The 11,002-nt window shown below is 40.4% G+C and overlaps 3 protein-coding genes across 3 annotated transcripts; 2 read left to right on the forward strand and 1 right to left on the reverse strand.

The window, feature by feature from the left end:
* Window positions 1-5,272: 5,272 nt before the first annotated feature.
* Window positions 5,273-5,945, forward strand: A1O9_12361 (NADH dehydrogenase (ubiquinone) 1 alpha subcomplex 8; the record flags this gene model as incomplete). Its single annotated transcript, XM_013398580.1, has 2 exons — window positions 5,273-5,466; window positions 5,582-5,945. The coding sequence occupies 2 exons, from the start codon at window positions 5,273-5,275 to the stop codon at window positions 5,943-5,945; spliced, it is 558 nt and encodes a 185-aa protein (XP_013254034.1).
* Window positions 5,946-6,706: 761 nt separating this feature from the next.
* Window positions 6,707-6,916, reverse strand: A1O9_12362 (uncharacterized protein; the record flags this gene model as incomplete). Its single annotated transcript, XM_013398581.1, has 1 exon — window positions 6,707-6,916. The coding sequence occupies one exon, from the start codon at window positions 6,914-6,916 to the stop codon at window positions 6,707-6,709; it is 210 nt and encodes a 69-aa protein (XP_013254035.1).
* A 972-nt stretch (window positions 6,917-7,888) lies between these two features.
* On the forward strand, window positions 7,889-10,662 carry A1O9_12363 (protein SEY1; the record flags this gene model as incomplete). The annotated part of the gene is made up of 3 exons (XM_013398582.1): window positions 7,889-8,085; window positions 8,135-10,311; window positions 10,367-10,662. The coding sequence occupies 3 exons, from the start codon at window positions 7,889-7,891 to the stop codon at window positions 10,660-10,662; spliced, it is 2,670 nt and encodes an 889-aa protein (XP_013254036.1).
* Between the last annotated feature and the right edge of the window lie 340 nt (window positions 10,663-11,002).

An 11,002-nucleotide genomic window follows, 5' to 3' on the forward strand; every position in this document is an offset into this window, starting at 1 on the left:
CGTAATAAATTATATAACGCCTAAGAAGTAATTCTATAGTTTATTCTATCGAAGAATAAAATAATAGTCCTTAATAGTTTTATTATTAAGTAGTCTATAGTTAATATATAGTCGTAGTAATCTATTCTTCTTTATTATAAAGAATATACTATAGAATATAAATCTATATTTTTCTATTTTTAGTTAACTTCTTCTAACTAAGCCTTTTACTTCTAGTTTCTCGATATAATCTTTTAGAAAGTCTTCTTCTTTCTTTAAAAGTAACTTTAACTATTCTTTATAGTTAAGTACTTCTTCTTCTTTTATAGATATTCGATAATCTTAAGGCTAGTATTCTAGAAGTACTACTTTACCTTCTTTTTCTATAAATAATTCCTTATATTTTATATATTCTAGAAGTAGCTCTTTAATATTAGTCTATATTAATATTCTACTTTTCGGTCGTATCTATATCGCCTTTATAAAGGAAATTTTTAAAGATAATTAGTCTTCTATTTTCGTTCTATAACTATAATTCGAAAATTCGAATTTTCTTATTTTCTAGTTTATTTAGAAGTTATATTTTTCTAGCTATTCTATTTCTAGTATAGCGTTATATTTTATCGCTATTATATCTAGAGTTATTTTTTCCTAATAGGTTCCTATTATTAGTTCGATCTATCGTAGTTCTTTTCTTATCTATTCGTTTTTAAATTCTATTAGCGACTCGTCTACTATTATAAGTTAATATAGTTCTATCTTTACTTTTATATAGTTTTTTAACCTTTACGCTACGTAGTATAAAATATAATTTCTATTTACTCCGAAGTCTACTATAAGTTATATAGAAAGGTTCTATAGAACGATCGTAAGGACTATATATTTCGCTTTACTTCTATTTAACTTATATAAAGTCTAAAGCTATTATCGTAGGTAACCTAGCCTTAATAGGTTATTTTCTCGTCGTTTTTTAAATATATATATAGTCTTAATTCTACTACGTAGGTACGCTTATCGTATTCGTCTATCGATCGATATATTATCTTACTAATTAAAATTCGAAGTCGATTAAGACTTATATTCTATAAGTATTAATATAGCTTAAAGTACTATTAGTAGCTTCTTTCCGCGTAGCTAAAATAATCGAATAGGTACGTCGAGTCTACTCGTCTATCGATATAAGATATATCTTCTTTTTTATTCTCCTATATCGTATATAAGTTTCGTATAGTCGAAGCTTCTATTTCCTAGATTTTCTTTACGTCTTCCTAGTCGAGGTTAACTATAATCTATTCGTAAGTTAGTCCTTATATATATATATATACTATTAGCGCTTAGCTATATTCATAATCCTAGTAAAATAATATATTAATTTTATTCTATTATTCTTATAGTTTTATTTCGAGATTATAATAGATATAGAAGTATCTTTCGGTTTCGCTAGTATATTTCGTATATTCACTATATTTCTAGTACTTTATTATAATCTTAATTTAATTTCTCGTAACCTTAACTATATAGTATTTTTCTTCTTTTTCTAACGATACGCCGAAATCTCCGTCCGATTCTTTAGCGTTTACTTCCTTCTATTCCTCTTCTTTATTATCGAGAAATACTAATTATACCTATATTCCTTCGATTATTTATACTAGCGAATCGTAGCGTACTACTTTATTCTCTACTATATCGTATAAATAGTAAGAAGCTACTACTAAATATTCTAAGTCGTAGTATTCGTTTAGACTAATCGGCCTTCGGATTAATTATCTTAATCTACTAGAGTAGAATATTAATTTCTTAATACTATTCTTAGTACTTACCTAGTAGTAGTTAGTAATAAATACTATAAGATAATATTTCGATACTACTACCTTACTTTCTTCTTCTATTAGTATAATATTATTAAGGTAGGTATATATTATTCTCTATAGTCTTATTTTCTCGTATTTATTTAACTACTATCGTAATTCTTCTAATTAATTATCGTTTCCTCCTTTTCTAAATAGGAAAGAAAATATATAGTCTACGTAGTCGTACGTATAGCTATTTTCTTTATCTTCGTATTTATCCTAGGTATATTTATAGATTATTATATAGATTCTTTCTTTCTTCGGTTATCCTAGGGGATTATACTATATTCCGAAGTTTTCCGCTAGTCCTACTACTTAGTAGTAGATTCGAATAATTACTAGGTCGAGCTTATTTAGTAAGATCTTATTCGCGAATCCTTTTTCTATTATAGATATATTATAGTAGAGCGGTAGTAGCGTTATCGTCCTTAAGCTAAATAGTCCTTACTTAAGCTAAACTAACTATCCTTTCGTATAGGTTATTCCTTTACCGAGTCCTTTAAAGGTTATAAAGTAAGCCTTTCTATTATATATATTATACGTATATTTAGCTTATAAGGAGTACTTCTAGTCGTTATATTTCTAGATCTATATATATTTTTATTCTTTCCTAAGAGTAGCGCCTAGGTTATATCGATATAGAATTTCTTCCTCCCTTCTATCCTAAAAATATATATAGAATTTCGTAAAATTCTTATATTAGCGTAATACTTCGTCTATTAATATTTATTCGTCTTCTTCTCGCTAGATTCTTAGTTAGTATAGTTCTCTATCTTTAATATATATATAGATATATTTATATTATTAATATTTTTAGGCTCGGTATTTATAGATTAACGTCGTTCTAAACGTTTTCTACGTTACTCTTTAGTTTAAAACTATAATTTCGTCGACTATTCTCTAGAATCTCGTTCTAATTATCGTATAGTTATCTATATTTATAAGTATCGTTTCTTTTTCGAAATCGACTATTATTATAGCTAGAGTTTTCTAGACCTTCTATTCTTATTTCCGAAGTTTTATACTTCCTCTATCCTTATATAGAAACTATTATTTTTCGGTCTTTAAAGCTAAATAGAATTAATAGTTATCCTCGTAATAGAAATACTATAATTTCTAAGCGTATTTTATAATATTTCTCCTCGTATTATATATTACTTCGCTCTACTATTCTTTCTTTAGAAGTTCGTTAAACTTTTCCTTCTTCTAAGTCTTATACTTAGGTTCTTTAGGCTTCTTAATTTAATAACTTAACTAGAATTCTTCTTCTAATTACTTAATATTTAACTTACTTAATTCTCGAAAGTTATTCGATTCCTAGTAGTTCTTTTATATTAGTTTATTCTTATCCTTAGTAGGTCTTTAAATTTTTTTAATAGTATCGGCCTTTTTCGCTATTAAGTTATCTATATTACCGCTCTATATATTTATTATATATAGTTCTTAAGCGCTCTTCTTTTCTAGATAATCGCGTATATAGTATTTAAGCTTACTATATTCGTAGTATAGATTTTCCTTTCTTTATCTTTCTTTCTCTCGATCTCGACTTTCTATAACCTTTCGCCCTATATTTCGGCCTCTATCTAGGCCTATTCGTCGAATATTATAATATTCTATAGCGTCTAGATTTATAGAGTTCCTATAGTCTCGTAGGCGTTTCGTATTAGCTCGAGAAGAATATCGATACTCTCGATACTCTCGTCTTCCTAAGCTCCTTCCTTAATTATCTTCTATATATAGTTCGTATAGTCGATTATTAAGTTTAATAGCCTTATCTACTATATCTCTATAGGTTTCCGGGCGCTCTATTATTTCCTTTTTAACTTCCTTCTTTAATCTATTATAGAATATATTCTTAAAGATATTATTATTCGTATATTTTAGTTCCTTCGCTAATTTCTTAAATTTCGAATAATAATTAGCTATAGATTCTATTTATTTAAGGGTATAGATAGTACGAGAGGCTACTATAGCTTTATTAATCGTACTATAGATTTATTTAATTATTATTTCGAACTATATAAAGTTCCTAAAGTATACCTTAATTTTATTATCGAGACTAGAGGATTCGAGGTAGTCGTTCTATATCGGTTTAAACTAATAGAACGCTACTCCCTTAAGGTATATCGCTACGAATATAACCTTATTCTCTATTCTAGTATACTTAGTTAAATTAAGCTTAAAGGTAGTCTTAAGTTATATAAGGAAGTATTCTAGCTTCTCCCTATTCCTATAGAATAGTTCTACCTTAATACTATTCCGAGATATATTAGTAAGTCCTAGTACGTTAACTATATTTACGTCTAAGTCTTCGTCGGAACTACTATCTTAAACGATATTAGTCTTTAAAGAATTATTTAAGGCTATAAGTAGATGTACGCTAGGTAGTAGAGATCTAATTCGAGATAATCCTACGTTAAATATCTAATACTAATTAAGTAGTAGTTAAAGTATTATAATCCGAGCTATAAGTAGTTCTAACTAAGGTAGGGTTCCTTAATAGAGTAGATACTAGAGTATTAACTAAGATAATAAAGGAAATATATAATCGTCGGACTATATCCTAAAACGTAGGTATAGAATTACTAACGAAGTTAACTATACTAGGCTATCTAGGTAAAGGAGCGTATATATATAATACTAATAGCTCTCCTAGATCTTATAGCTCCCTTCGGATTTCTTAAGATCCTAAGAGATCTAAGGGGTCTAAGAGATCTAGTCTTATCTAGTTACGTAACGTAGCCTCGTTCTCCATCGGCTAACTTCCCCCCCTAGGTAGGTGCCTTGATTCCCTTAGCAACCTTTTAAGTGACCTAGTTCGTAATAGTAAGCTATAGAGGCTTTATAGGTAACGACGCGGTTAATATCTCGCTTGCCTACTAGGAATACTACGTAGGATGGATAGTTAGACACTACACTCGCCCCTTACATACGTCAATATAGTATTAATGACGTTGTAGAGTAGATAATACGATTATATAGACTGGTGGCAAAGTACATTACGTGGGTCATTAATGGGGTGGGTCATTAATGGGGTGGGTCATTAATGGGGTGGGTCATTTAATGGGTGCCTGACTTATTCGAGTGTTTTCCAAAAGGGGCGTAGTCAACTACGCTAATAGGAACTCAAAAGGATTGAAATTTACTTGTAGCACGTGAGAGCCTAGCTGGTAAAGCGGCATCACGTATACGACCATTTTGGGAGAGCAACGAAAGCTTGGCATTCCCCGGTTCGAGCTCCGCAACTTCGACCGCAGTTAAACATGCGCAAGGATATCACCTTGAATGTACTTTCTGAATAGACTCACCGGTCCTGTGCCACCACCGCAGCCATGTCGAACAGAGAAGCAAGGTACATGACGCTCTAGCCGAAACGGCTGAAGCTCAAAATAGCTAATGACCACCCCAGATTCACTCAGGGCGTCCTAATCGACACGACGCCCATGCCCGAGCACATTCCTGCAGTAAAAGAAGTCGGAGCCAGCTCAGCCCCGCTGCTCAGTGCAGCTTATTTTATCGGCGGACGGTGCCGAGCCTATAACGATGACTACATGCAATGCAAGACCGAAGCGTACGGGCGTGGAGAGTTGGATTGTTTGAGGGAGGGCAGAAAGGTGACGAGATGTGCCTCGAGCGTGTGAGTCCGACGTACTCTGTCTTGGAGCTTGGGAGTTTGTGTAAAATGGGTGGATCAAAAGGACATCTGGATGGCCATGCTGAGATGGGATCTACTGACACAACTTACATCACAGGATCGACGATATCAACAAGAATTGCCTTGAAGAGTTCCGGGCTCACTGGCTATGCCTGGAAAATAATAACCACCAATTATGGCAGTGCCGGCGGCCAGAGAGACTACTAAACAAATGCGTTTTCAATAAAATTGTATGCAACCCTGGTCGAGACTTCACGAGACCGACCACTTTACCACTGGGTACTGACGCATGTTTTCTGCAGGGCCTCGAGAAGGTTATCCCAGAGACGCCCAAGGGCCAGACCCCCATACATTTACGCGACTGGCAGACTTTCGCAGACAACAGACTGATTCTTAAACCTAATGAAAAGGATGTTGGTGTTGGAAAGGATGGCCAGGATCTTCTGAAGAAGTCGGCATGAACCTCGATCCTGAGGTTGGAACACGACTGGTTTCTATATTCTTGCAAGACTCCCGCGTAGACACCCGATTAAGGTCGAAGCAAACAGCTCAATTGCAGCAGACAGGCGACGGGGAAAAAGAGCAAGAACCACTGTACATATTTTACCACCGGCATCAACAAAATGAGAGAATGGAGGGCGTTATGACTGATCGAATGCTGTCTCTAATTTTGACTCGAGGGGCTGTCGTCGTGTTCTCGTGATTCTAATGTCGTCAGAACAGTTTCTCGGTGGGATTGATGATGGAGAAGTTGGCAAGGTCAGCCTTCGTGAATGGATCTCGATTCCCCGCATGCAGAGGCTGGCTTGTGCTGCTCTTGGTATTGGACTGCTAATCTTATCTCAAATTCGGCGGCAAGTTCGATTGCTAGCCCTTAACACCTGAGGGAAGAAACTCTTGCGGCCAACGGCCAACGGCCAACTATTTGGCACTGTCGAAGCATGCAACACAGCACTCTCATCAGCAGGACGCCTTCCCGTTTTCCGGCGGGATAGGGCATCTTGAGGTACCGTCATTGCCACTCTCGTCATCATCGTACATAATTTCATCCGCCGTTATCTTACCGTCGCCCACAGATTTGAGCTGTTCTGTTAGCTGCTGTAAGTTCTCCAGTCCCATGCAACTGATCCGATCCATGCCCTCTGCTCTAGGAATGCCCTTGAGGCATTGGAACTCCTTACCCCTAGTTTGCTCAATGGTTTCGCAGCTCCTGTTTCACGAGTTAAGTCACAACTGCGTGCTCTTTTTGCGGGTTTTGCTGGTTGATAGCTTTGGCATCTGCCTTGTGTGGCATCAGCTGAAATATACCGACATTATTGTGATCCGTGATGTGAGCAGTGATACAATGGGCCACGTGACAGTTGGTCAATTTCTTGCCATGCTGACAATGATCTGGAATTTTGATGGCTCCTCCATATGCCTGGCAGGCCATGGCGTTCGCTGGTTTAGATGGTTTTGATGAGTGTGAGGTTTTCCTCTTTTTAAGAGACATGCTGTCTCGAAGTTGCCAAATTAGTGTCTTGGTGAGATAACAATATCAATTTGGTAGGTGAGACAGTTTTGAGCACGTTTTTTGAAAAGTGAGTCGAGTCTTTGTGAATTTGAACAGCATCTTGTCCTTGCTCCCCGTGATTTCAAAGGGCTGAGCTCGCTGGTGCTAGGGAACCTTTATTTTCCTTGAGAACGGTAAGGCTCTCCACAAAAGAAAGGGGCGACCTCAAATCAGCCACAGCAATCAGGCAAGGCAGGAGATCAAATCGCCTTTGAAGAGGGTAAATTGTTCTATGTGTCCATCATCATCTGGGCTGGCTTTACAAAGTCTGCGTAATACATGTCGCCACACAGAAGTTGCAAAAGCCAAGATGTATGCAAGGCTGAAGTTGTTTACACAAGTCCCGCTCCTTCCATTTACATCCTGCCGAGAATAGTATGGCGTCTTGGCCGGAGCGGCCCTTGCCTGAAAAGAAATACCAGCCGAGTCAGCCCAAAGGAATGCCAAGAACGTCACCTAAAGTCATCAGGTGCACTAAGAGTGCCCGCAGCGGCGACTCCCTTAGGCCTAGCAGTGCCTGGAACATTGGGTGAGGCCCCCCCAGCAACCCCTGGACTGGGAAGCAGAAGCCTGGGTAATCAGTTGAGGCCACTGGATGCTACCAAATCTAGACTCAAGACTCAAGCCCCTCGGCCAACTCTTTGGTGCACCGCCATCACTGGCCAGATTTCACCCTTTCCCGCAGCCATCTTGATTTTCGACCACCAGTAACCACTGACCACTGACCACACAACACCACCAACAGTTCGTTGCACTATCGCTTACAGTGTGTTCAGGTGACTCTATTCTTCTTGATGCCACATCTCTACCTCCAAGAATATTTTGCAGGGGTATAACATCCGGCTCGGCATCATGGCCAACTCGACTCTCTCCCCGCCACAGTCGCAAGACTCGTCGATTTCCTCATCCTACAGACCTGTACCTGCGAACCGCGCTTATACGGCGCCAGACAAGATGTCGGCCAATGGCCACTTTGCATCCGTTGGCCAAAATGGTGCCGAAAACTTTGACAACGGCGTCCAGGTTGTGGACGAGGATAAGGATTTCAAGTATGTTTCGTGCTCCTGAACAATGCCAGTACTGACGCTCGGCCTTCAGTCCCGACCTGGCAAAGTACCTGCAACACACCGGTGTGTCGCACGCAGGATTTAACTACCATCTGATCTCCGTCTTTGGCTCGCAATCGACCGGAAAGTCCACGCTACTTAATGCGCTCTTCAACACCGACTTCAGCGTTATGTCAGAGGCCGAACGACGGCAAACCACGAAAGGAATTTGGCTGTCAAAGAATAAATCATCTTCAGATTCCATGGCCGATAACATCCTGGTCATGGACGTGGAAGGAACAGACGGCCGCGAAAGGGGCGAAGATCAGGATTTCGAACGCAAGAGCTCTCTCTTCGCTTTGGCCACCAGCGAAGTGTTGATGATCAATATCTGGGAACATCAAGTCGGTCTTTACCAGGGCGCAAACATGGGTCTGCTCAAAACCGTCTTTGAAGTCAATTTGCAGCTATTCCTCAAGGATAGGAAATCCATGTCTCGGAGTTTGCTCTATTTCGTCATCCGCGATTTCCTAGGAACTACGCCACTCCAAAATTTGAGAAATACTTTAATGCAGGACCTCAGCAGGATCTGGACCAGCCTTTCCAAACCACCAGGACTTGAGAAGAGCAGCATCGACGACTACTTTGACTTTGCATTCACTGCTCTCCCCCATAAGCTCTACCAGCCTGATCAATTCAAGGCAGAAGTCGTCAAGATGGGCACAAGATTCAAGGATGGCCACCGGGATCGCCGACGAGATGCTTTATTGGGCGAATTTGAGGGAGGAATCTTCTTACCAGAATATCACAGGAGAATACCGGCCGATGGATTTTCGCATTACGCTGAAGGGATTTGGGATCAGATCGTGAATAACAAAGATCTTGACTTGCCGACCCAGCAAGAACTTCTTGCGCAATTTCGATGCGACGAGATTATGCGGGAGGTCGTGCTCACCTTTGACGCTACCATCTTGCCTTTCGAAACTCAGCAAGCAGATGCTACCCGACGTGGTCAACCGAAGGTAATTAACGCTCTGGGAGCCACGATGAAAGCTGCGAGATTAGACACTATCAAGAATTTCGAAACGGAGGCGAGCAGGTATCACAAGGGCGTCTATCAGAGAAAAAGAACCGAGCTCGAGGCCAAGATCGACTCAAGATTAAAGGCCCTTTACAGCGGCCAGCTATCTGCCGCACACAAAGACGGAGTTCAGCAGTTCTCTGATGCCGTTAGCGGCGCGGTCAAAGCTGGACAGAAGAAAGGTGCCTCGTATGATTTCGCCGAGATCGTGAAGGAACAAAAAAAGGTGGCTCTGCAAAAATTCGACACTGCCGCCAAAGAGGCCACTCTCGAAGGTTTGCCATGGTCAAATTATAAACAAGAGCTTATCCTCTACCAAAAAGACCTAGACAAGATCTCTGGCCAGCTTCGTCGTGATGAAATGCGCCGATTGGCAACCAGAGTGGAGAGATGGGTGAGGAGCAAATTAAACGACAGCATAGGCTTGGAGTTTAATGCACTTGGATCAGGGCGTGGTGGCTCTGGTGCTCCAGAAACTGGAGATAGGCCTGTGGAACGAGGCATCTGGGATCGAATCTGGGTCCTCTTCACCGAAACTGTACAGGAAGCTGAGCGGAGGTTCGCTGACCGAGCAGCATCCTTTGATGCAAGCCCGGAAGAAGTCGAAGTCGGTGTCTGGCGGCTGAGGAGAAAATCCTGGGGTGTTTTACGATCGAAAATTGACGAGGAAATGATGGAAGGGAACCTCCTTCTCAAGTTACGAGAAAATTTCGAAGACAAGTTCCGGTACGACGAGGCTGGCGTTCCTAGGATATGGCGACCCACGGACGATATTGAAGGAATCTACACCCGCGCTCGAGAGAGCACGTTGACTTTAATCCCTCTTCTTGCTCGTTTCAGGAACTCCCAGTCGGCCAATCCTCCACCACTTGACCGCTGGATCGGACCGGTCCCCGAAGCGGCTACTCCCGCTGACGAGGAAGATCTCATACCAATTGGTGGTGTGGACGAAGAAGAAGGCAAAAGCCTGGAAGAGGAAACCACAATGCTTAATGAAGCAAAGCGTCAAGATCTTACAGTTCGATTCAAGAAGGCCGCAGATGGGGTCTATGTCGAAGCCAAGCGAAGCGCGATTGGGGGGATCACACAGGTGCCTCTTTATTTCTATGGTCTGCTTTTGGCCTTGGGTTGGAATGAAATCGTGGCTGGTAAGTACTCCCTGCAACTACTACCCCGGCGTGTTCTTACTGACATGATTGACAGTCCTCCGAAATCCTGTTTACTTCATCTTTCTGATCATGCTCGCTGCGGGGGCATATGTCACTTACACCCTCAACTTGTGGGGACCTATGCTCAAAATGGCAAATGCAGCCTCCGTTCAGGCGCTCGACGAAGGGAAAAAGCGGCTCCGCGAGTTTCTTGACGAGTCTCCAGCTGCACGGCAGGCACTAGCCGCTGCAGGTGGAGAAGAGTATGAATTGACGAGACAGCAGCCATCTTCGAGGTCGCAAAAGCTTAAGACCGATGGTGCTGATGATGATGAGATCGAGGATATCTAGCGAGCAATTGAGCGAACCAAACGTGCTTCATGCATGTCAATGATTGTTTGATGATCGTATATCAATGGCGGACTGTTACAAATCTTCGACGCAACGGCGATAATGACTATTCTCTGATTTGGGAAATTGCATATACGAAAACACGGTGGATCAGGACCTCTGTCTCCCACTAGAAATCAGGTCCAGAGGAGACGTCTTATACATACGTTACCCTGCTTGTTCCATCTTTCACTAAGTATGTAGTGGTTTTCGAGTTCATCATATCCTTGAAATCCTACCTCAAGGCGGTACTCCTCCAGCATCAGACTCCTCGCGGTCATTCACCTGTTGGAAGCCCGAC

This window comes from Exophiala aquamarina (assembly GCF_000709125.1).
Source record: "Exophiala aquamarina CBS 119918 chromosome Unknown aczIA-supercont1.23, whole genome shotgun sequence".
Lineage (NCBI taxonomy): Eukaryota > Fungi > Ascomycota > Eurotiomycetes > Chaetothyriales > Herpotrichiellaceae > Exophiala > Exophiala aquamarina.